Below are 22,504 nucleotides of genomic sequence, written 5' to 3'. Positions count from 1 at the left end.
TCATATCAACGTTCAAAGGACCGTTTTTTAGATAGCCGTGAAAAGGTGGTCTTTGCAATGAATCCAACACTCGTTATGTACTCGCACTTCGGTGCAAAGTTCTTAATGGCGCCTTTCAGAGTCATTGCAACATCCGTGGGACGTATTTCGTCGTTGCTGAGCGCAGAGACTTTCCTCCTGTGGTCGTTTGTTGTGGGATATTTCCAAAAGGAGATCCTTGCTTCTCATTTGGAGGTAAAGAGTGCACTTGTCTGTTTAATGTCATCCTTGTGCATTCTTGTCATGGAATGGCTGTTGAAGAGTTCCAATATTTACAGGATTCTAAGTCGAGTGTTCCTAAGGGATGTCCTGAGCGTCCTCGTGTACCTTACATCGCCAATTATCCTCATCTTCTACATGTGGAACCCCCTCTATGCATCTCTACCGTGCATCATTCGCACCACTGTCAGTTATAGCATCTCCAAGTTCGCCGCCTTGAAACCAGCTTTGTGGACATCATTAGCATCTTGCATCCTCCTAAGTGCTGTATACAAGCTGTGGAGGAAGAGGTACCGGCGATATTCACGAAATAAATCATCAAGGTCTTTGTTCGCGGAGTCGACTCCCCGCACCCCCGTCACGAGGAGCATGAGCGCACGGTTGCGTCAGATGAAAAGGAGATAAATCGAGTTGAATAATGGCATTTTGCTTGACAAACCCTTCTAGATGACGCGAGAGAAAATGTTTTCTGTGAGCCTCATGGCAAGACATTCCAGAATGTAATGCGAACACTGGCCTCACTGACGACATTGTCTGAGAGACTTACAAACATTACAGTGACTGGGACGGATTGAACGGGATTTCCTCTGTGCTTATCTTCTCAGTGTGTTGTGAAGTGTTCTCTATTGGTGTTCTTACGCATTTTAACATCTGCAAAAGATGCTACATATTTGAAACTCAGCTGTCAATGAAAATATGTATGGATTGTAGTTTGATAGTAAATATGTCATAATTTGAGTACACTGTGTTTGTTGTAATATTTGACACGGTTTTCAGCAAGTTGTAGTACATTAGACGAATGATATATGTTCATCCTTGATGTATTGCAATGGTTTATAAAAGGGTTGAAACTCTTAGATCAACATGACTGTAAAGATGTTCCGATCAGACATCATGATCATGTTGAATTTTTTCCCTTTTTATTACGATGTGCCTTCATGTGCCCTTCCCCCTCCCCAACTTTGCCCATGTCGAGTTCCCAAGGATAATGTATTTTCACAACACTGCACAATATTTAACAGAATGGTGACGTTCCGTCGCTGTATTTTACGTACGCTTTCTTGACTTACCTCCCTTGCGGCGCTGACAGCTTCCGGCCAAAATTAATGGCTGCATATCTGTCAGATGGATTACAATGCTCAATGTTTGGTTTCTTATGGCCTCATGGTGACCGACAGGATTTGTAAGTATTACTCACATACTACCTTCGTTTCCTTAGAGGTTTTGAAAGAGAATTCTTTTATTTTGTACTTTTGAACAAGAACACGAGCCAGTAAACATGAAAAAAATACTGACGCCTTCAAGCAGAAACATGCATCATCCAGTTGCATGCTCTCTGGTATTTCTCTTCTTACAATGATTCACCATTCAAATATTGCGGTAGATGTTCTGTCGGTACAAACTCAACTGTAGGTACGAACTCCAGTATCTATGTGTGCACACTATATGAAACATGTCTGATGTGTACTTTCAAAAGACAAAAAAATATTATTGTCACTTTTCTCACCCCTGTTCGGCAGGCTAATGAAATACAGTTTCAATGCAGACATATAACTTGTTGGTATTGGACACTTTATTACTCAATGAAACCGATTACACTTTGTTCTGAGGTTCTGCATGTGTAGCAACTGCTGCTGCTACCTTAGTAAACAATGCTACTCCATCGATGGTAGTAGACACAGGGATAAACTCTCCCAGACTAGGCCTGGTGAAACATTAGAGAGATTTTTACCACAATCTGGTTATTTTATCTAGTTAAATACTACTATTTGGATATGACCAGTGCCAGTACTGTCTACCCCAGTAAACATGGTAAACGTGTTGTAGAAGGGGGTATCTAGAAATAAATTTCGAACTGTTTTTTATTGTAGATGCCAGCAGAAACTGTAAACCAATTAGTAAATCCAAAAAATAGCCTTTCTGTCACTTATTAATGGATGTGGTTATTTTGTACCCCAAATTTCTTTTGATTTTATCCTCAAACCTGTCTGTGATTTTTTACCCAAAATGTTTTGCATCAGTTTCTAAAATGTAAATTAAATTTACAGGGTTAAAACTAAACCCAAAAGCTTTACTTGCCTTGGTAAAGATATGATGCTGTTGTAATGTTAAAACAATGGGGAAAGTTGTTTAGCCCCACGCTGGCGGGCTAGTACCGGTATTGGAGGTATTAAGTTCTAACCCTGATTTTAGTATCCTGAAGTTACTTTACTATCACTTTTCTATTACATTATCAAAACAATACAATAACTGTTGTTTTGGGTACAAATTTGGCTATAACTTTCGGCCATGGGAGCCGTGTCAATTTACACTTGTCAGTGGGGTACCCAAAGTACGTGATTTAGACTACCAGTTGTCGGACTTTCATTTTTGTGGAAACCTCAGTGGCTGAGTGGGTTATATCACTGACTTTGTGTGCTGGCGATTAGGTGCCTCACTCTGGCAGTGTGGGTTCGAATCCCGGACGAGAATCTGTACTTTACTAAGAAAGTGTTATCCCAAATATAACATTTATTACAATAAACAGTGTTTTCCTAAAAAAACCACACAGTTTATATGTTGACTCTGTTGAATGGCATTAAGGAACTTCAAAGGCAATAAAATAATTGAACCAACACCATTCAGTGATTGGTATGTGGAGAAGGTGTCAACAAGCTTGACATGAGTGGGTAGGACTCTTGATCCCAGCAGTGATAACTGACCGGATGCCCATTGTGTAATTCCTATTGTTTGAATGACATTGTTATATAGAGAATCTCACCCAAGTGTCTTTTGATATCAAATATATCAACACAAGGATTTGCTGAGGATTTTTTCCACTTTTATCAACGAGTGTTGATATATTCGATATCGAAAGACATGAGGGTGAGATTTTATTTATCATCCAACATCATTAGATAATTGGAGTAATGACAGTCCTAATGCTATGACTACCGTAGGTCTTGAGTTAGATAATTGGAGTAATGACAGTCCTAATGCTATGACTACCATAAGTCTTGAGTTAGATAATTGGAGTAATGACAGTCCTAATGCTATGACTAACGTAGGTCTTGAGTTAGATAATTGGAGTAATGACAGTTCTAATGCTATGACTAATGTAGGTCTTGAGTTAGATAATTGGAGTAATGTCAGTCCTAATGCTATGACTACCGTAGGTCTTGAGTAAGATAATTGGAGTAATGACAGTCCTAATGCTATGACTACCGTAGGTCTTGAGTTAGATAATCGGAGTAATGACAGTCCTAATGCTATGACTACCGTAGGTCTTGAGTTAGATAATTGGAGTTATGACAGTCCTAATGCTATGACTACCGTAGGTCTTGAGTTAGATAATTGGAGTAATGACAGTTCTAATGCTATGACTAATGTTGGTCTTGAGTTAGATAATTGGAGTAATGACAGTCCTATTGCTATGACTATCGTAGGTCTTGAGTTAGATAATTGGAGTTATGACAGTCCTAATGCTATGACTATTGTAGGTCTTGAGTTAGATAATTGGAGTAATGACAGTCCTAATGCTATGACTATCGTAGGTCTTGAGTTAGATAATTGGAGTAATGACAGTCCTAATGCTTTGACTATCGTAGGTCTTGAGTTAGATAATTGGAGTAATGACAGTCCTAATGCTATGACTACCGTAGGTCTTGAGTTAGATAATTGGAGTAATGACAGTCCTAATGCTATGACTATCGTAGGTCTTGAGTTAGATAATTGGAGTTATGACAGTCCTAATGCTATGACTATCGTAGGTCTTGAGTTAGATAATTGGAGTTATGACAGTCCTAATGCTATGACTATCGTAGGTCTTGAGTTAGATAATTGGAGTAATGACAGTCCTAATGCTATGACTATCGTAGGTCTTGAGTTAGATAATTGGAGTTATGACAGTCCTAATGCTATGACTATCGTAGGTCTTGAGTTAGATAATTGGAGTTATGACAGTCCTAATGCTATGACTATCGTAGGTCTTGAGTTAGATAATTGGAGTAATGACAGTCCTAATGCTATGACTACCGTAGGTCTTGAGTTAGATAATTGGAGTAATGACAGTCTTAATGCTATGACTACCATAGGTCTTGAGTTAGATAATTGGAGTAATGACAGTCCTAATGCTATGACTACCTTAGGTCTTGAGTTAGATAATTGGAGTAATGACAGTCCTAATGCTATGACTACCTTAGGTCTTGAGTTAGATAATTGGAGTAATGACAGTCCTAATGCTATGACTACCGTAGGTCTTGAGTTAGATAATTGGAGTTATGACAGTCCTAATGCTATGACTACCATAGGTCTTGAGTTAGATAATTGGAGTAATGACAGTCCAAATGCTATGACTACCGTAGGTCTTGAGTTAGATAATTGGAGTAATGACAGTCCTAATGCTATGACTACCGTAGGTCTTGAGTAAGATAATTGGAGTTATGACAGTCCTACTGCTGCGATCAGTTGGTCACATAGACACAAAATTTAAATTTAAAAACAAAATATTTATTTTAGCAAATACATATATTAAGTGACTAACATGACAAGACTTTTCAAAATTGTACAGGAAACATTTTTCTTTTCCATTTTCATAAGTTAGTTACTAGTTGATCAGTTAGTTATTGAACAGAAATCAGCGATGTCCTCTCAACATCTTTGTAATAAAATCGTATTAATAATTTACATGTAACCCTGATTATACATGTTATTATTTATGATTTCAGAATTAATGGAGTTTACTATGTTGCAAAGACTGGATGTATAAGAGTTCGGACATAGATCTGCTTGAGGAGTAGAAGACTAGCTGTTCTTTTTCTGTAGTTGACAATGCCATCAGCGAATCTCGTCATGAATGAAGTGGACGTGGTCAAACTCATCTGTGAGTTCCTCCACAACAGACAGCTCAACATCTCCATGTTGTCTATGGAGCGGGAAACAGGAATCATCAATGGCTTCTTCTCCGACGACATGCTGTTCCTGAGACAACTCATCCTCGATGGACAGTGGGACGATGTCATTGAGTTTATCCAGCCCCTCGTCACCGTCGACAACTTTGACATGAAGGGGTTCCAGTTCATCATCATGAAACATAAGTATCTGGAATTGTTGTGCATTAAATCTGAACCTAATGTGATGCAGAATTACGAGTTCACCGTGGAGGAGGTGGTGAAGTGTTTGAACTCCCTCGAGGAGTTCTGTCCCAACAAGGAGGAGTACAGCAACCTGTGTTTCCTTCTGTCTCTCCCCAAACTCTCGGACCACGTTGAGTTCCAGAACTGGAACCCCAGCAATGCCCGAGTTCAGTGCTTTAATGACATCGTGCCACTGGTGGAGAAGTTCCTCCCTGTGGACAGAAGGGACTTGAAGAACACCACGGCCCAGAATGACCGACTCATCCAGCTCGTGCTGAAGGGACTCCTGTACGAATCCTGTGTTGAATACTGCCAACAGCAGGCAACTAACGATGAAAGCGAGATCAAGTTCTCGTCTGTTCTGAGTGACACTGGATTCAATGATGCTGATCTTAGTTTATTGTCGTGGTTACAGAGCATCCCATACGATACCTTCTCCTGTCCCTTTGAACAGAAACCCCTGAATGTAGACATTCGACCCTTTGTTAGACCTTCGCTGGAAGCTTCTTGGTCTGAGCAGATCCTTGTGACTCCCATCAAGCCGAAGATGTTTCCTCACTCCGCTATTCCATCAGTGAGACCCCGGTCAGCAGAGATCATGACTCGCTCACTGAACCCGCAGTTTGATGGCCTGACCAGTGGGCTGTTCCAGGGGCGGAAGGACAGCATGTCCACTTCTAACGACTTCAACATCCTCTCCAGATCTATGGCCCCAGGAACCAATCTCAACAACTCTTTGAAGAATCCGATGCTGATGTCTGTTGACAAACTGTTTGCCACTGGTGAAATTGTAGACACTCACACTTCTATATCTGATGAAATCAAATCACCACTGCGTATTCCGCCAGGGAAACCACCTGCGAGAAGCTCAACACCTCCGTCTGCTTCACCCAGAGGTCAAGTTCAAGGTCAGGTTCAACCAGGATCATCAGTTGTCCCCCCTAGATCAATGTCGCCGTCACAGAGTGTGACCATGGAGTCCCGGACGTCCCCGCGTGTGCAGGGCAACTCGGTGCATGACTCCAGCAATGAGCTGTACAAGGAGTACCAGAGGCAGAGACAGCTCCTGCAGGACCAGCTCGAACTGCAGGTGGGTGCACTGCAAGGGTGGAGGCAGGTTGGAATAACAGTGATAGAGGGAGGGGAGGAGGCAGGGGTAGAGGGATGGAGGGGAGGTCAGGGATAGAGGGAAGGAAAGAGGCAGGGGTGAAAGCAGGGATAGAGGAAAGGGAAGAGGCAGGGGAGTGGAGGGGTGAAGGGTAGAGGGAGGGAGGGAAGGATAGAGGCAGGGGTGATAGCAGGGATATAGGGAATGATAGAGGCAGGGGAGGGCAGGGATAGAGGGAAGGGAAGAGGCAGGGGAGGGGGAGGAGTGAAGGGTAGAGGGAGGGAGGGAAGGATAGAGGCAGGGGGTGATAGCAGGGATATAGGGAATGATAGAGGCAGGGGAGGGCAGGGATAGAGGGAAGGGAAGAGGCAGGGGAGGGGGAGGAGTGAAGGGTAGAGGGAGGGAGGGAAGGATAGAGGGAGTGCGACCAGGGTAGGGGAGGGAAAGGTGTAAAGGAAAGGTAGGGTGCAGGGTAGGGGAAGGGGGAGGAGGTATGGGTGGGGGAGTTGGGAGGCAGGTTAGTGGACACTATTGATCAGGTTGAACTGGTGTATCTTTGGTGGACCAGAGGAGTAAGGGGTTACTCTCATTTTCTTCTTTTCATTCTCTTATTTTTGGTTTAGGGATTTGTCTGTCTGAACCCCTATAGATAGATTATTTTTATTAGACTCACTCATAGATTAAAAATTGTAAATTTTTACAATGGTTTGACCACTATCCATTTGATAGATTAGTAAACATGGTAAAAATATAAACTTTTACCCCATATCATCATTTTGACTGGCTTACGACAAACAGTAATCAGACTTTTTACAAAATCACAAATTGCAGCATCGTTATGTATATTATTCACTGTAACACTGAATCCGAGGGTCTCACTCTGTGGTTGCCATGGTTACAGGAGAAGCAGCGCATGATCTACCAGAAGGAGCTGCAGGAGATTGAGAGCAAGCAGCAGCATCTCTTGGTTGACAACCGCTACAATGATGACCCCCAGACCCCCGCCTTTCCCCAGATTGGGGGGGACACACCCAGGATAGCTGGAGATCCAGGTAGGTGCCGGTGGCAGCAGGTAGTTTGCGACTTGAAGCTGATGTTGTTGTTCACCACTGTTACATGTTGGAGTTTGCATTTTTAGTATTATCTCATGTTATTTAATAGTATCTTGTTTCGGTTTAAGATTTTTAAAATCACGAGGTTCGTGACTCAAGATTAGTTGTGACATGGATTTGTGCACCAACACTTGCCTTGGGACTGGGGAATGGGGAACAGATGTTGAGAATCAGAGGCGTGAACATGGCGTCGCACAATGGCGCCGTGACATCCTTGAATCATGGGGTATTTTTCATAACTTGTCCTTTGATGTTGTACTCATCATGATAATACATTGGCTGTGCTTGAACACTGCAGTGTAGAATGTCGTGCATGAATCACTCTCCAGTCATATAGATGTGCTTTATGACGGTAATATCACTGTATAGCATAAATTCTTGTATATCAGTTTTGTATAGTGGTACATGAGGTATACGATACATATTGCGATACATTGGTCACAATACAGTCTTCATATATCCTTGATATATCATTTGTTTAGGTGTGTATCACAATATCAGTCACAGGATTGTCTGGTCCAAACTTGATTATTTACAGGTTGTAGTCCTATGGTTTGAATATTGCAGAATGCAACATTACACAACAACAAACAAACATCAATACAAGAATTTGCCTAATGATTTTAGTATAGCATTCCTTTAATGCCAACAGGGACTTCCTCTCATACTCTCTCAGGGACTCATCTTCCAAAATATTTTTTCTTCCTTTGTATCCAATCAGAATGTTTCTTTTCTCCGATTTAGGAACTTAACGATAAGTGTTCATTTATTTTTTGATTATTGAATGTGTTTATAATGTAAAAGTAAGCACTGTTTTCATTGCGATTGTCATTGGAAATTGATGATTTGTATGTGACTTACTTGTATCACGATACGATATTGTACCCGTGTACTGTATCACTGAATGTGATGTATGCATCAGTATCTTTCTCCACCTTGTTTGGAACTGGCGGAGGGATTTATCTGCGAGCCCCAACTATGTGCCCTTACCAAGCAAGCAGGGAAAAATTAGTATTTTGTTCAACAGATTTCTTAAATTTAGAATGATTATAATGTAAAACTCTTTTTTGAACCTGCTGACAGTGTTGTCGATGAAATACAAGTCTCCTCTATGAACACTGGTGAAGCCATTACTAGAATTAAAACATCATGAATAGTGAATTTTATTGTTCAGTTAAGGAATTTTTGCTTCCGACATCGGTTTGAATTGTCGGCTTCTGGGCAGGTCCAGATACATCCCTGTGCTTTTTGTTTGCCTTCGCCATGCTGATTATCAACTCATTATAACATAGTTACTATGATGCTATTTATCTGACGTTGGCCACCAGCCACACTTGACAACTGACCACAGGATTGGTAATAAAATAGAAACATGTTTCTCTCCAGTCCAAATATTGATACTGAGAATATTGTGTTATTGATTCAGACACAGATGGAGTAGCGGCAATCTATAGCTTGGTGCAAGCATCATGTCACTGTATCTATTGCCATGCTGGCACTGATGGCTAAAGGACGAGGGTCCTCATGGGTGGTCAGGAGTCAGTAGGCCGTAATATTCAGGGCCTTTAGTCAGATGGCCATAATAATCAGGGCCTTTGGTCAGATGGCAGTAATATTCAGGGCCTTTAGTCAGATGGCAGTAATATTCAGGGCCTTTAGTCAGATGGCAGTAATTTTCAGGGCCTTTAATTAGATGGCTGTAATATTCAGGGCCTTTAGGCAGATTGCTGTAATATTCACGGCCTTGAGTCATATATTATTATTATTTCTAGATATTTCCATGTTAAAAGGGCTGTCACTGAAAGCTAGTAGTATTTGAGTATTAGCATTAAAAACAATGCTGCCTAAACCTAGTTGGACCAAGACTTTCATAAGAAGTAATGTTTGTACTCAGCACTATGTCATCATTGTTTTTATGTTAAACTTTTACAGTAATATTTTGACACTAATTTAGACACTGTTGTTTGTGCATGTCAGTATGACCCATCGAGGTCCCCGTCCACAGTGCTTTGATGGCCTCTCAAGGCCGATCTATGTGTAGGATCTGTAATAGAAGAGTGTCATTGATAGCCGATGGCCACATGTGTAAATGTGACAACAAGCTGATGCCTTAATAGCTGTAATTAAAGAGTTCCATTGATAGCTGATTGCCATGTCAGTGTGGAATTAAGCAGAAAGGTCAAAAGGTCCTACCACAGTGTTAGAAATGTAGTTTTTTCAAAGAAAAAAATTATCAATTGAGTGTGTTAGCATATTCCTAGTATTCCCTGTGTCTGTCCAGTTCACTGGCTTTACATCATGTAAATCTTCACAAGAAACTTGAAGGAAACAGAAGGATCAGGGAACATGGGGAACTTATTTTTGACAGTGCTGTTATCATGGTTATGATTTTAACCATGCCATTGGCACTTTCATGCAAGGAATATCAAACCCTGTAACACTGATGTTAAGAGTTAATGATTTAGGGGGAGCGAACCTCAAGAACCCTTGGAGCTCGTTTTAAACCGTGTGTAGCTGAAGTGCTTCATCAGGAGCTGATTACCCTGGGCCCACTTGCACAAAGCCATCTTAGCACTGAGATTATCGTAGCCTATGTTAAAGTATAGGAGTTATGATCATCTTAGTACTAAGATCGCTTTGTGCAAGTGGGACCTAATGTATACATACATACATACATGTCCAGGGCCCAGTTTCACAAAGTGATCGTAACACTACGGCTATCGTAACGCTACGGCTATCGTAACTCCTATAGTTTAACATGGACTTACGACAGTCGTAACAGTATGATGGCTTTAGGAAACAGGGCCCTGGAGTATAATACATACAGGCCTTGGTGTATACAAGGTCTTTCTAAGGCCTTAGTAGCTATCCATGTTATTTTTATTATGTTTAAATCTTCATACAACTTGGCATGAACTTGACATATTTTTTCAGATTTTTTTTCTATTAAGGGTCCCCCTGAGTGATAGATCAGCGAGCCTGTGAATGTGTACCGTATAGAACATTTGATATTCTATTCATGAGGCAGTTTGTTCATGAACAATGGTGAAAGCATGTCTGTGTCTGATGATATGTACAGAGGCTGTCTGCTAGTAAGATAATATAGTAGCTCAGGTTGATTTAATGACTGTAATGTTGCTGTAAACTTATTTCATGACGTTATATTATGTATGTACTGCTCATCCAAAGTCAAGGAACCCCCAATTCTTTCATATTAGTAATATACAAGAATCAGGAGTTCTTTAACTTCATCCATGTAGGATGTATGTACCAGTGTGGATCATATCCAAAAATAAACTGCGAATTTACTCTGTTCAAAAACCATTGGTATAAGATGTTGTTGTGTACAAGTATATATATTATGTTGTTGTCAGCGTATATTTATTAAGTCTCTTTATTTTGCAGTTGTCAGTTGTGGCTGGTGTTGTGTTAATTTTGTTTTTGCTTCACGCAGGATTGAAAACGAGCACGCCTAAAGTCTTGCCTACCACATCATCCCCCATAGTGCCTCAAACATCACCCATCACATCTCAGGATAATGCTCATCCCCACCCCTCTCAAGCCACCCCACAGGCTGCCCCACAGGCTGCCTTGCAGGTGCCCCCAGGACCCCCCCAGGGGCTGAATCTCACACCGCACACCAGTATTTCACAGTCCCCCTCTCAACAAACAGGTAAATTTTTCATCAACACTGATCTCCCCTCTCCAGATCCACTAGACAATGTTCCCAGACCGTGCCTGTTCTTGGAACCGTTCCCGTTATTTGACAAGTGTCGCAGTGCTGGGAACACGCCCACTTCCCCCTCCCCTTCCCCGGCTCCATCTCCCTCGGTCAGACGGAGGCAACTGGCCGAGAAAAAACGTATACCACCCGATTCTTCTCGTATTCCTCATGAGAAATACTCCACTCTGCCACGTTCATATGGACGCAGTAGTGTCCATGCTGCTGAATCGGGTCCCAAGTCACGTGATGACAGTTCCCGAATAGGGGCAAAGACCCCGGTGTTTAACGGATCTCCTGCAATGACAAAGAGAAATATTAAAAGTCCGAAACCTGCTACGACTCCGACGAAGGGATACGCACGGAGTCTGAGTGTGCCAGACGGGTCAAGGTCAAAGACGTTGCCGCTACCAGGTATAGAATGCTCCGTGTCTGTCCGCATGAGAAGACAGGGTCAGCTGACCCAACTAACTTTCAAGTTTCGCAAGAGAAACGTGTGTCCGCTGTGGTTCATTGCTGTTTACTAAAGCATGGTATTCAATGTGTTGTTCTAATAACTGTCTGTCAGATCCAAGGTACAATATTGGCAGAAGTTTACACTTGTGCTGTTCTTTGGGTCCTTTTGTGGTTTCTTCAAGAGGCCTCTCTTCTGAATCCAGACTTCTTTTTGAAATAACCAACATTCTGGATTGGTTTTATCATACTTGACTCAATGTGTGTCATTGTTCGGGTGACCATGGTGATCAGCCTGTCCGTTGTTCACATGACCGTCTTGGGGTTCATTTGGAAACCTGAAGACGTCTTTTTTATTATTAATATTCTTCCTGTTTAAGGTTTTCACATACAGATGATCATGACGAATAGAGACTGAATAAATTTAAAAATTGGGAAGAAAACTGACGGCAACAACTTTTTGGAGTTTTGCAGAATTTTGCCTGTAGATGTTTCTTGTAAAAAAGAAAGAATGTAAAGAATGCAATTCTTGATCTGTGAAATTATTTTGTCTGTTGATTTATGTCTGCATGTTTGGCTATTTCCCTTTGCTATTTGTAAGTTACTTTAGATGAACCAAATTAGGCTTATGTTTCGTATCTCCTATAGTATCTCCCATAGCCCGGACTCATATTTAAGCAGGATCACTTCACCTACCTCTAGTATATATATTTCATATCTCCTGTAAGCCACACTCATGTTTAAGCAGGATCACATCACCAAGCTCTTGTATGTTTCGTATCTCCCACAGGCCAGACTCATGTTACGTAACAGCTGTTGTAGCTTCATTGGTTTCATGTGCAAACATCATCAGATCCCTTATCCAATTCTCTCACAAAGTTCAGTCTGCCGTGGTGTCCCATCACTGACCTACATGTCGCTATCTTCAAGCAGATTCATCACACAGTTTCTCCAATCCTTCCTCACTTTCCCATCAGAAATGTGCCTGCCATACCTTCTTTCGCTTTCTGTGTACTTAATGTAGTATATTTTCTATTTTTACCTGAAGTATTCAGCTTGAATGAGTTTTTCTTTTCCTCAATTTGTGATTTTTGAGTTTGATCCCCATTAATACAGTAAACTACGGTTATAACCAACTCAAAGGGACCACTAAATTTGGTTCGTTATAACGTAGTTCGTTATAAGCATATATACAGCATATATACAACAAATGACCGGAACTAAAAAATAAGTTCGTCTTATCGGTCAGTTCGTTATAAATGTGTTCATTATAACCGTAGTTTACTGTACCTGCTTTTCCCTTATTGGTCAGTTTGATTTCCATAAGATGGTGATGGGTGCCATCGGTGGGGCAGGATACACTCACCTTTTCACAAACACCTGGTGTCATCACCATTTTATAGTGATTCATAAACACATGCTTATGATATAGTCTGAATTGAATTGTGCAATGGAATCTGCTTTTAGCTGAAACTTCTTGCAGTTATGGAAATGGTTCTGTCACCTTTATTTATTACTTACTTATCCCTGATTGACCTGTTTCATTTCCAATACCTGCTTTACCCTGATTGGTCAGTTTGATATTTCTTATTAGCTGCTTTACCCTGATTGGTTAGTTTGATTCCCATTAATACCTGCTTTAGTCTGATTGGTCAGTTTGATATTTCCTTTAATACCTGCTTTACCCTCATTGGTCAGTTTGATTTCCATTATTACCTGCTTGTCCCTGATTGGTCAGTTTGATTTCCTTTATGGCCTGCCTATGTCTGATTTGTTGGTGTTGTTCCCAGCTTCCTGATTGGTCAGGATATGCTGCCTGCATTTGTGAAGTTGTGTTTGAAGTCTAGCAGCTGGTCTAGCAGGCAGTCTTCAGTTCTTACTGCCTGCATCAAGTACACAACTAACTGCCTCTTGCTGTCATAAACCCTCACACTGACAGGTGGGATGCAAAGTGTTCTCTCATACACTTGGTACTATTCTCATACAACTGGCTACATATAGATGTACTTGTTTCTCAACAACTAGTTTTATGACTGTGAGCTCTGAAGTGGGTGTTACAGGTGGCACCACATGTTGTAATAGATCTGTCTGTAGTTTAAACCCTGCAGAGGGAAAGAAATTGAGAAGATTCTACACAGCAGTCGTGATATTTTGTAAATATCTAATTTGCCATTATAGATATTCTTATTTCTGTTTGCAATATCCTATATCACCACTGATAAGCATCTCAAGAAACAAGTTTCTTTTTGAAATGAAATGAAATACCAAATAGTTTCATTGTTATGTTACATGTGTGAGAAGATAATGAACTATCATAATTAACATTATAACAATGAAAATAGCCATTCAACTTGATTCTGGTAATTTTGAATTCCTTTGTCTTAATGTTGTGTACGAATTGTGAAGATATATTCAGGGTTTGAATTAAACCATTGACATCAAGGGATACCTGTCACAACACTAATGTCAGAAGTTCAACCGTCAGGGCTCCTAGATTCGCAAACTTTGAGTGTAAACCTCAAAACTGCAGGATCTTCCAAATGTTGTACATTTTTTATCACTTTTTGTCTGTGTCAGCATTTCTTTCATCTCTTTGATGTTTCTGTGTTTGACCTCCACTACCTGTTCACCAGCTCGTAACAAGGCCAAGGTCACTGCCACTAAGACAGGTGCCCAGTCCAAAACCACCAAGCCTGCCCCAGTGGTTAAAGGTATAATCACCCTATCATGTACATATAGAGGTGTGCTGTCCTGCTTGAGTTGGTTGCTGTGATCCTAACACTGAAGGTCATGTGACATGACACTCTCATGACACACTTCATAATGTTACCATTATTGCCATGGTTACCATGACACTAACACAGCATGCAAGTGTTACCACGTTAACTTGAAGAGGAAGAAATACCCCAAGCATGACAGGGCACATGCATGACATGATGACCAGACATGCCACTAGATTGACACTACACATGCATGACATACTGACCAGACATGCCACTAGATTGACATGACACATGCATAATATGCTGATCGGACTGCCACTAGATTGACATGACACATGCATGACATACTGACCAGACATGCCACTAGATTGACATGGCACATGCATGACATACTGACAGGACATGCCACTAGATTGACATGACACATGCATGACATACTGGCCAGACATGCCACTAGATTGACATGACACATGCATGACATACTGACAGGACATGCCACTAGATTGACATGGCACATGCATGACCTCCTGGCAGGACATGCCACTAGATTGACATGACACATGCATGACATACTGACCAGACATGCCACTAGATTGACATTGCACATGCATGACAAACTGACCAGACATGACACTCGATTGACATGACACATGCATGACATAATGACAAGACATGCCTCTAGATTGACATGACACATGCATGACATACTGCCCAGACATGCCACTAGATTGACATGACACATGCATGACATACTAACAGGACATGCCACTAGATTGACATGACACATGCATGACATACTGACCGGACATGCCACTAGATTGACATGACACATGCATAACATACTATCAGGACATGCCACTAGATTGACATGGCACATGCATGACATACTGACCAGACATGCCACTAGATTGACATGACACATGCATGACATACTGACAGGACATGCCACTAGATTGACATGACACATGCATGACATACTATCAGGACATGCCACTAGATTGACATGGCACATGCATGACATACTGACCAGACATGCCACTAGATTGACATGACACATGCATGACATACTATCAGGACATGCCACTAGATTGACATGGCACATGCATGACCTCCTGGCAGGACATGACACTAGATTGACATGGCACATGCATGACATACTAACAGGACATGCCACTAGATTGACATGACACATGCATGACATACTAACAGGACATGCCACTAGATTGACATGACACATGCATGACATACTATCAGGACATGCCACTCGATTGACATGTCACATGCATGACATACTGACCAGACATGCCACTAGATTGACATGGCACATGCATGACAAACTGACCAGACATGACACTCGATTGACATGACACATGCATGACATACTGACAGGACATGCCACTAGATTGACACTACACATGCATGACATGCTGACCAGACATGCCACTAGATTGACATGGCACATGCATGATATACTGACAGGACATGCCACTAGATTGACATGGCACATGCATCACATGCTGACCAGACATGCCACTAGATTGACATGGCACATGCATGACATACTGACCGGACATGCCACTAGATTGACATGGCACATGCATGACATACTGACCAGACATGCCACTAGATTGACATGACATTTGCATAACATACTGACAGGACATGCCACTAGATTGACATGGCACATGCATGACATACTGACAAGACATGCCACTAGATTGACATGGCACATGCATGATATACTAACAGGACATGCCACTAGATTGACACTACACATGCATAACATGCTGACTAGACATGCCACTCGATTGACATGGCACATGCATGACATACTGACCAGACATGCCACTAGATTGACATGACACATGCATGACATACTGACCGGACATGCCACTAGATTGACATGACACATTCATGACCTCCTGGCAGGACATGCCACTAGATTGACATGGCACATGCATGACATACTGACCAGACATGCCACTAGATTGACATGACACATGCATGACATACTATCAGGACATGCCACTAGATTGACATGGCACATGCATGACATACTAACAGGACATGCCACTAGATTGACACTACACATGCATTACATACTGACCAGACATGCCACTAGATTGACATGTCACATGCATGACACACTGACCAGACATGCCACTAGATTGACATGGCACATGCATGACATACTGACCAGACATGCCACTAGATTGACATGACATATGCATAACATACTGACAGGACATGCCACTAGATTGACATGGCACATGCATGACATACTGACCAGACATGCCACTAGATTGACACTACACATGCATAACATGCTGACCAGACATGCCACTAGATTGACATGGCACATGCATGACATACTAACAGGACATGCCATTAGATTGACATGCCACATGCATGACATACTGACCGGACATGCCACTAGATTGACATGGCACATGCATGACATACTAACAGGACATGCCACTAGATTGACACTACACATGCATGACATACTGACCAGACATGCCACTAGATTGACATGGCACATGCATGATATACTAACAGGACATGCCACTAGATTGACATGGCACATGCATGACATACTGACAGGACATGCCACTAGATTGACATGGCACATGCATAACATGCTGACCAGACATGCCACTAGATTGACATGGCACATGCATGACATACTGACCAGACATGCCACTAGATTGACATGGCACATGCATGACATACTGACCAGACATGCCACTAGATTGACATGGCACATGCATGACATACTGACCAGACATGCCATTAGATTGACATGACACATGCATAACATACTAACAGGACATGCCACTAGATTGACATGTCACATGCATGACATACTGACAGGACATGCCACTAGATTGACATGACACATGCATGACATACTGAACAGACATGCCACTCGATTGACATGTCACATGCATGACATACTGACAGCAAATGCCATGAGATTGACATGGCACATGCATAACATAATAACAGGACATGCCACTAGATTGACATTACACATGCATAACATACTGACAGCATATGCCACTAGATTGACATGACACATGCATGACATACTGACCAGACATGTCACTTAGATTGACATGACACATCATGACATACTGACAGGACATGCCACTAGATTGACATGACACATGCATGACATACTGACCAGACATGTCACTTAGATTGACATGACACATTCATGACATACTGACAGGACATGACACATGCATGACATACTGACCAGACATGTCACTTAGATTGACATGACACATTCATGACATACTGACAGGACATGCCACTAGATTGACATGACACATGCATGACATACTGACCAGACATGTCACTAGATTGACATGACACATGCATGACATACTGACAGGACATGCCACTAGATTGACATGCTAACAGGACATGATACTAATGTGACACATTTGCTTAACATCGGACTAACATGACATGGTACTAAACATGACATTAATTTAACATGACACTGTCATGTCTGTCTTAATACCAATTTGTGACACATATATGCCACAACACTTCCATGGACAACAACGCTAATGTGACAACACTAGCATAACATGATATCACAATAGTATAACATTATACTATAACACAATACTCACGACATGAGCATGATGAGAATAGCAAGACTTGTAATATGTGATATGTGATACATGATACGTATTACATGATATGAGATACATGATTAGATGATTTGTAACAAATATGACAAGAACTGACATGCTGTGACTGCTACATATGCATTTACCAGGTTTTCATGGTAACTGATGATAACAGATTTTCTCAGTGAATTGCTTATTTTTTGGCAAGGACATTGAAAATTATTTGATTCCTTGCTTTCTGCAAGTTGTTGATGATATTATGATACTTTCATGCAGTGCCTGCCCTATGTTCTCTTGACTCATGACAGTGTCATGCTGTGCCTGTCCTATGTTCTCTTGACTCATGATAGTGTCATGCTGTGCCTGCCATATGTCTCTTGACTCATGACAGTGTCATGCAGTGCCTGCCCTATGTTCTCCAGACTCTTGACACTGTCATGCTGTGCCTGCCATATTTCTCTTGACTCATGACAGTGTCATGCAGTGCCTGCCCTGTGTTCTCCAGACTCTTGACAGTGTCTTGCAGTGCCTGCTCTATGCTTTCTTCTCCAGACTCTTGACAGTGTCTTGCAGTGCCTGCTCTATGCTTTCTTCTCCAGACTCATGATAGTGTCTTGCAGTGCCTGCTCTATGCTCTTTTCTCTTGAGCATGTGTGCATGCAGGGCTCTTGAGCTTAAACTGAATGGGCCCTTTTGTACTCAATACTTGCAAGTTCTCTTACATGTTCTTTTGGTCCTATCTCTGTGACACTCTTTTTTCATGCTTGTGATGGCTTGGTGTGCATGGTCATCTGGGCTCTTGTGGACATTGGTAGCAAAGTCTTGTGGACTTGGGAATCACAGGGCGATTATTCCTATCTGACAAGCTGTGGGTGTAGGACACACTACAGGTATCTCACCATCACATATTTCAGTTCATAGTGGGGACGCAGATGGCCCAGTGGTCACAGGTGCCACAACGGCTTGCAGAGTTGTGTCCCTTCGGTGGCAGGATTTGCTGATTATGAGTTTGAATCCCTGATTTGCCTGATTATGTCTGTGTGTGACCATCATGCTCTTACATTATGTTACCTTTCACTGTTTCAGCTCATGCACCTTGCCCTGTCGCTTACCCTGTCCCTTGCCCTGTCGCTTACCCTGTCCCTTGCCCTGTCACTCGCCCTGTCACTCGCCCTGTGCCTTGCTCTGTCCCTTGCCCTGTCACTCGCCCTGTCGCTTGCCCTGTCACTTGCCCTGTTGCTTGCCCTGTTGCTTGCCCTGTCCCTAACCCTGTCGCTTGCCCTGTCGCTTGCCCTGTCCCTTGCCCTGTCCCTTGCCCTGTCACTCGCCCTGTCCCTTGCCCTGTCGCTTGCCCTGTCGCTTGCCCTGTCGCTCGCCCTGTGCCTTGCTCTGTCCCTTGCCCTGTCGCTTGCCCTGTCGCTTGCCCTGTCACTTGCTCTGTCCCTTGCCCTGTCACTTGCCCTGGCCCTTGCCCTGTCACTCGCCCTGTCACTCACCCTGTCACTCGCCCTGGCCCTTGCCCTGTCGCTCGCCCTGTGCCTTGCTCTGTCCCTTGCCCTGTCGCTTGCCCTGTCGCTTGCCCTGTCGCTTGCCCTGTTGCTCGCCCTGTGCCTTGCTCTGTCCCTTGCCCTGTCGCTTGCCCTGTCGCTTGCCCTGTCCCTTGCCCTGTCACTTGCCCTGTCACTCGCCCTGTCACTTGCCCTGGCCCTTGCCCTGTCACTCGCCCTGTCACTCACCCTGTCACTTGCCCTGTCCCTTGCCCTGTCACTCGCCCTGGCCCTTGCCCTGTCGCTCGCCCTGTGCCTTGCTCTGTCCCTTGCCCTGTCGCTTGCCCTGTCGCTTGCCCTGTCGCTCGCCCTGTGCCTTGCTCTGTCCCTTGCCCTGTCGCTTGCCCTGTCGCTTGCCCTGTCCCTTGCCCTGTCCCTTGCCCTGTCACTCGCCCTGTCACTCGCCCTGTCACTTGCCCTGGCCCTTGCCCTGTCACTCGCCCTGTCCCTTGCCCTGTCCCTTGCCCTGTCGCTTGCCCTGTCACTTGCCCTGTCACTCACCCTGTCACTTGCCCTGTCACTTGCCCTGGCCCTTGCCCTGGCCCTTGCCCTGTCACTCGCCCTGTCACTTGCCCTGTCACTTGCCCTGTCCCTTGCCCTGTCACTTGCCCTGTCACTTGCCCTGTCACTCACCCTGTCACTTGCCCTGTCCCTTGCCTTGTCACTTGCCCTGTCCCTTGCCCTGTCACTTGCCCTGGCCCCTGCCCTGTCACTTGCCCTGTCACTTGCCCTGTCACTCACCCTGTCACTCACCCTGTCACTCACCCTGTCACTTGCCCTGTCACTTGCATCTGTCAGTCTCACCAGTCAATACTGCTGTTCCAATTATATATCTATAGTGAACCAAAAAACTTTGGGATCATATTGATTTTATGGGATATTTTTATGAAATTGTCTTCACAAAATATCCCCCCAAATAGTCATGACCCTAACCTTTTTTGTTCAGTATAGGTGCATATGCTTGAATAAAGATGGACTATTTGTATGCTCATTGACCCACTTCTGATTGCTCACTGACTTATTTTATCATGCTCATTGATGTAGTTCTCCTTTCCAATAAGTAGTGAGTATGAATGTTTGAACCATAACTTATAATTAGACATTTAAATTGTTGTGATTCCTTCAATTCCTTTCATTTCATGTAAATTCTTCATTTTGGGATGACCCTCCTTACTTTTGATTTTACGTTTTGGTAGTTATTTCTGTGTGGTAAATTATTTCTGTTAAATTTTTAAATGTTGTGATCGTGTTGTATGAACCCCTGAGGAACTGGGGTGTCATGGCAGCCACGTTTGTATTGCAGACGATCAGAAGAGTGGCAGTCTGCACATGTCGCAGTTAACGTCTGCTGGGCCGCCGACTCACGCCACCACACCCAGGGTAAGCAGTTTACGTTCATCTTTCCAAATACACTTTCACTTCTTTAGCAACCCAAGCTTGCCGTAAAAGTCGATTATACTTGTCGCAAGAGGCGACTATGCTTGTCGTAAGAGGCTACTAACGGTATTCGGTGGTCAGACTCGCTTTCTTGGTTGATGCATGTCATCGATCCCAATTACGTGGATCGACGCTCATGATATCAATCAATGGATTGTCTGGTCCAGACTCGATTACTTACAGTCCGCCATCATATAGCGTGAATATTTCTGGGTGCGGCGTTAAACAACGAACAAACAGGGTGAATTATTGGGTGAGATGGTTACGCTTGATGGCTTGGTTCATTCATCACCCGATTTGTCAGGTAGAGACACAATTCTTTACAAGCCACAAGGGGCGGTCAGGTAGCCTAGTGGTTAAAGCGTTCGCTCGTCACGCCGAAGACCCGGGTTCGATTCCCGACATGGGTACAATGTGTGAAGCCCATTTCTGGTGTCCCCCGCCGTAAAATTGCTGGAATATTGCTAAAAGTGGCGTCAAATCATACACACTCACTCACTTTACAAGCAACACAGCTGGAGTGTAATAGAACAATAGTTCTATGTAACATGGTGTATGCCTTTCTGCTCCTACAGCCATACGAGGTGGTGATGGAACAGACCAATTAATGATGACAGCATCCCTTCACTGTCGCTGACCTTTGCAATTTACAACTCAGTTAAGGCAACAGGTCACAATAGAGTTACTGTATTTCCTCTATCAGACATTTACCCATGCTTGTAATTTTCTGACATTATGTATAGGATAAAACATGCCCCCTCGGTTTTGTTTGAAAATGTAAAACCGCGAGCGAAAAGCCCAAGAACTTATGATCCATCTAAATGCAAGAAATAAGAAAACATTGATATGCCTTATAGTGAAACAATACAGTGTATTGTCTTATAAAACGTTTTCGATCAAAGCCGTGCGAGAGAAAAAACATGTGCAGCATGGACCAGCTGGAGTCATGACATGTAAAATTGAACAACTACGACTTCTCATCACCCGCCCCGGTGCCTCAGTGGGAAAACAGTGGGTAACATCACTGAACACCATATGTGAGGTTGCAGGTTCGATTCACATCATGGAATTTTCATGTTAATTACATTGTGACTTTCAACCAATCATCAAACACAATTAAGTTCACATCAAGAGGCAAGTTTATAAATCATTAATTGTAAACCTGGGTATTACAGTTGAAATGTAAAACCTCAAAGCAGATTTAGAAGTGACCTAATTTAAAACCTTGGTGTGGAAGAGAACCGCTTCAGAACCTTAGTTTGGAAGATGAGCTGGTTGATGGTTTAGGTTGTCAGGAACCTAACGTAATATAGGGTAATACGGTGATAGGTTTATAAGCCGAGGTAATGACCCAGCACCTTGAACAATGGGGATAATTCACCTA

At 42.8% G+C, this 22,504-nt stretch overlaps 1 protein-coding gene across 5 annotated transcripts in view; it reads left to right on the top strand.

Moving 5' to 3' along the window:
• Window positions 1-1,336: 1,336 nt before the first annotated feature.
• Window positions 1,337-22,504, top strand: part of LOC124145583 (WD repeat-containing protein 47-like) — a 48,248-nt gene continuing 27,080 nt past the window's right edge. For 2 of the 5 annotated variants that reach the window (XM_048389495.1, XM_048389494.1), the window contains exons 1-6: window positions 1,337-1,441; window positions 4,965-6,462; window positions 7,382-7,532; window positions 11,047-11,265; window positions 14,400-14,477; window positions 20,987-21,063. In XM_048389495.1, the coding sequence (XP_048245452.1) occupies window positions 5,068-6,462; window positions 7,382-7,532; window positions 11,047-11,265; window positions 14,400-14,477; window positions 20,987-21,063 (1,920 nt within the window). In that variant the 5' untranslated portion in view covers window positions 1,337-1,441; window positions 4,965-5,067. The remainder of the gene's footprint in view (window positions 1,442-4,964; window positions 6,463-7,381; window positions 7,533-11,046; window positions 11,266-14,399; window positions 14,478-20,986; window positions 21,064-22,504) is intronic. The other 3 variants (XM_048389497.1, XM_048389496.1, XM_046515478.2) reach the window with 3 other exon arrangements.

The sequence above is a fragment of the Haliotis rufescens genome, unplaced genomic scaffold (genome assembly GCF_023055435.1).
Source record: "Haliotis rufescens isolate VD_foot unplaced genomic scaffold, xgHalRufe1.0.p SCAF_8, whole genome shotgun sequence".
NCBI lineage: Eukaryota > Metazoa > Mollusca > Gastropoda > Lepetellida > Haliotidae > Haliotis > Haliotis rufescens.
This window is presented reverse-complemented; position numbering and strand designations above follow the sequence as displayed.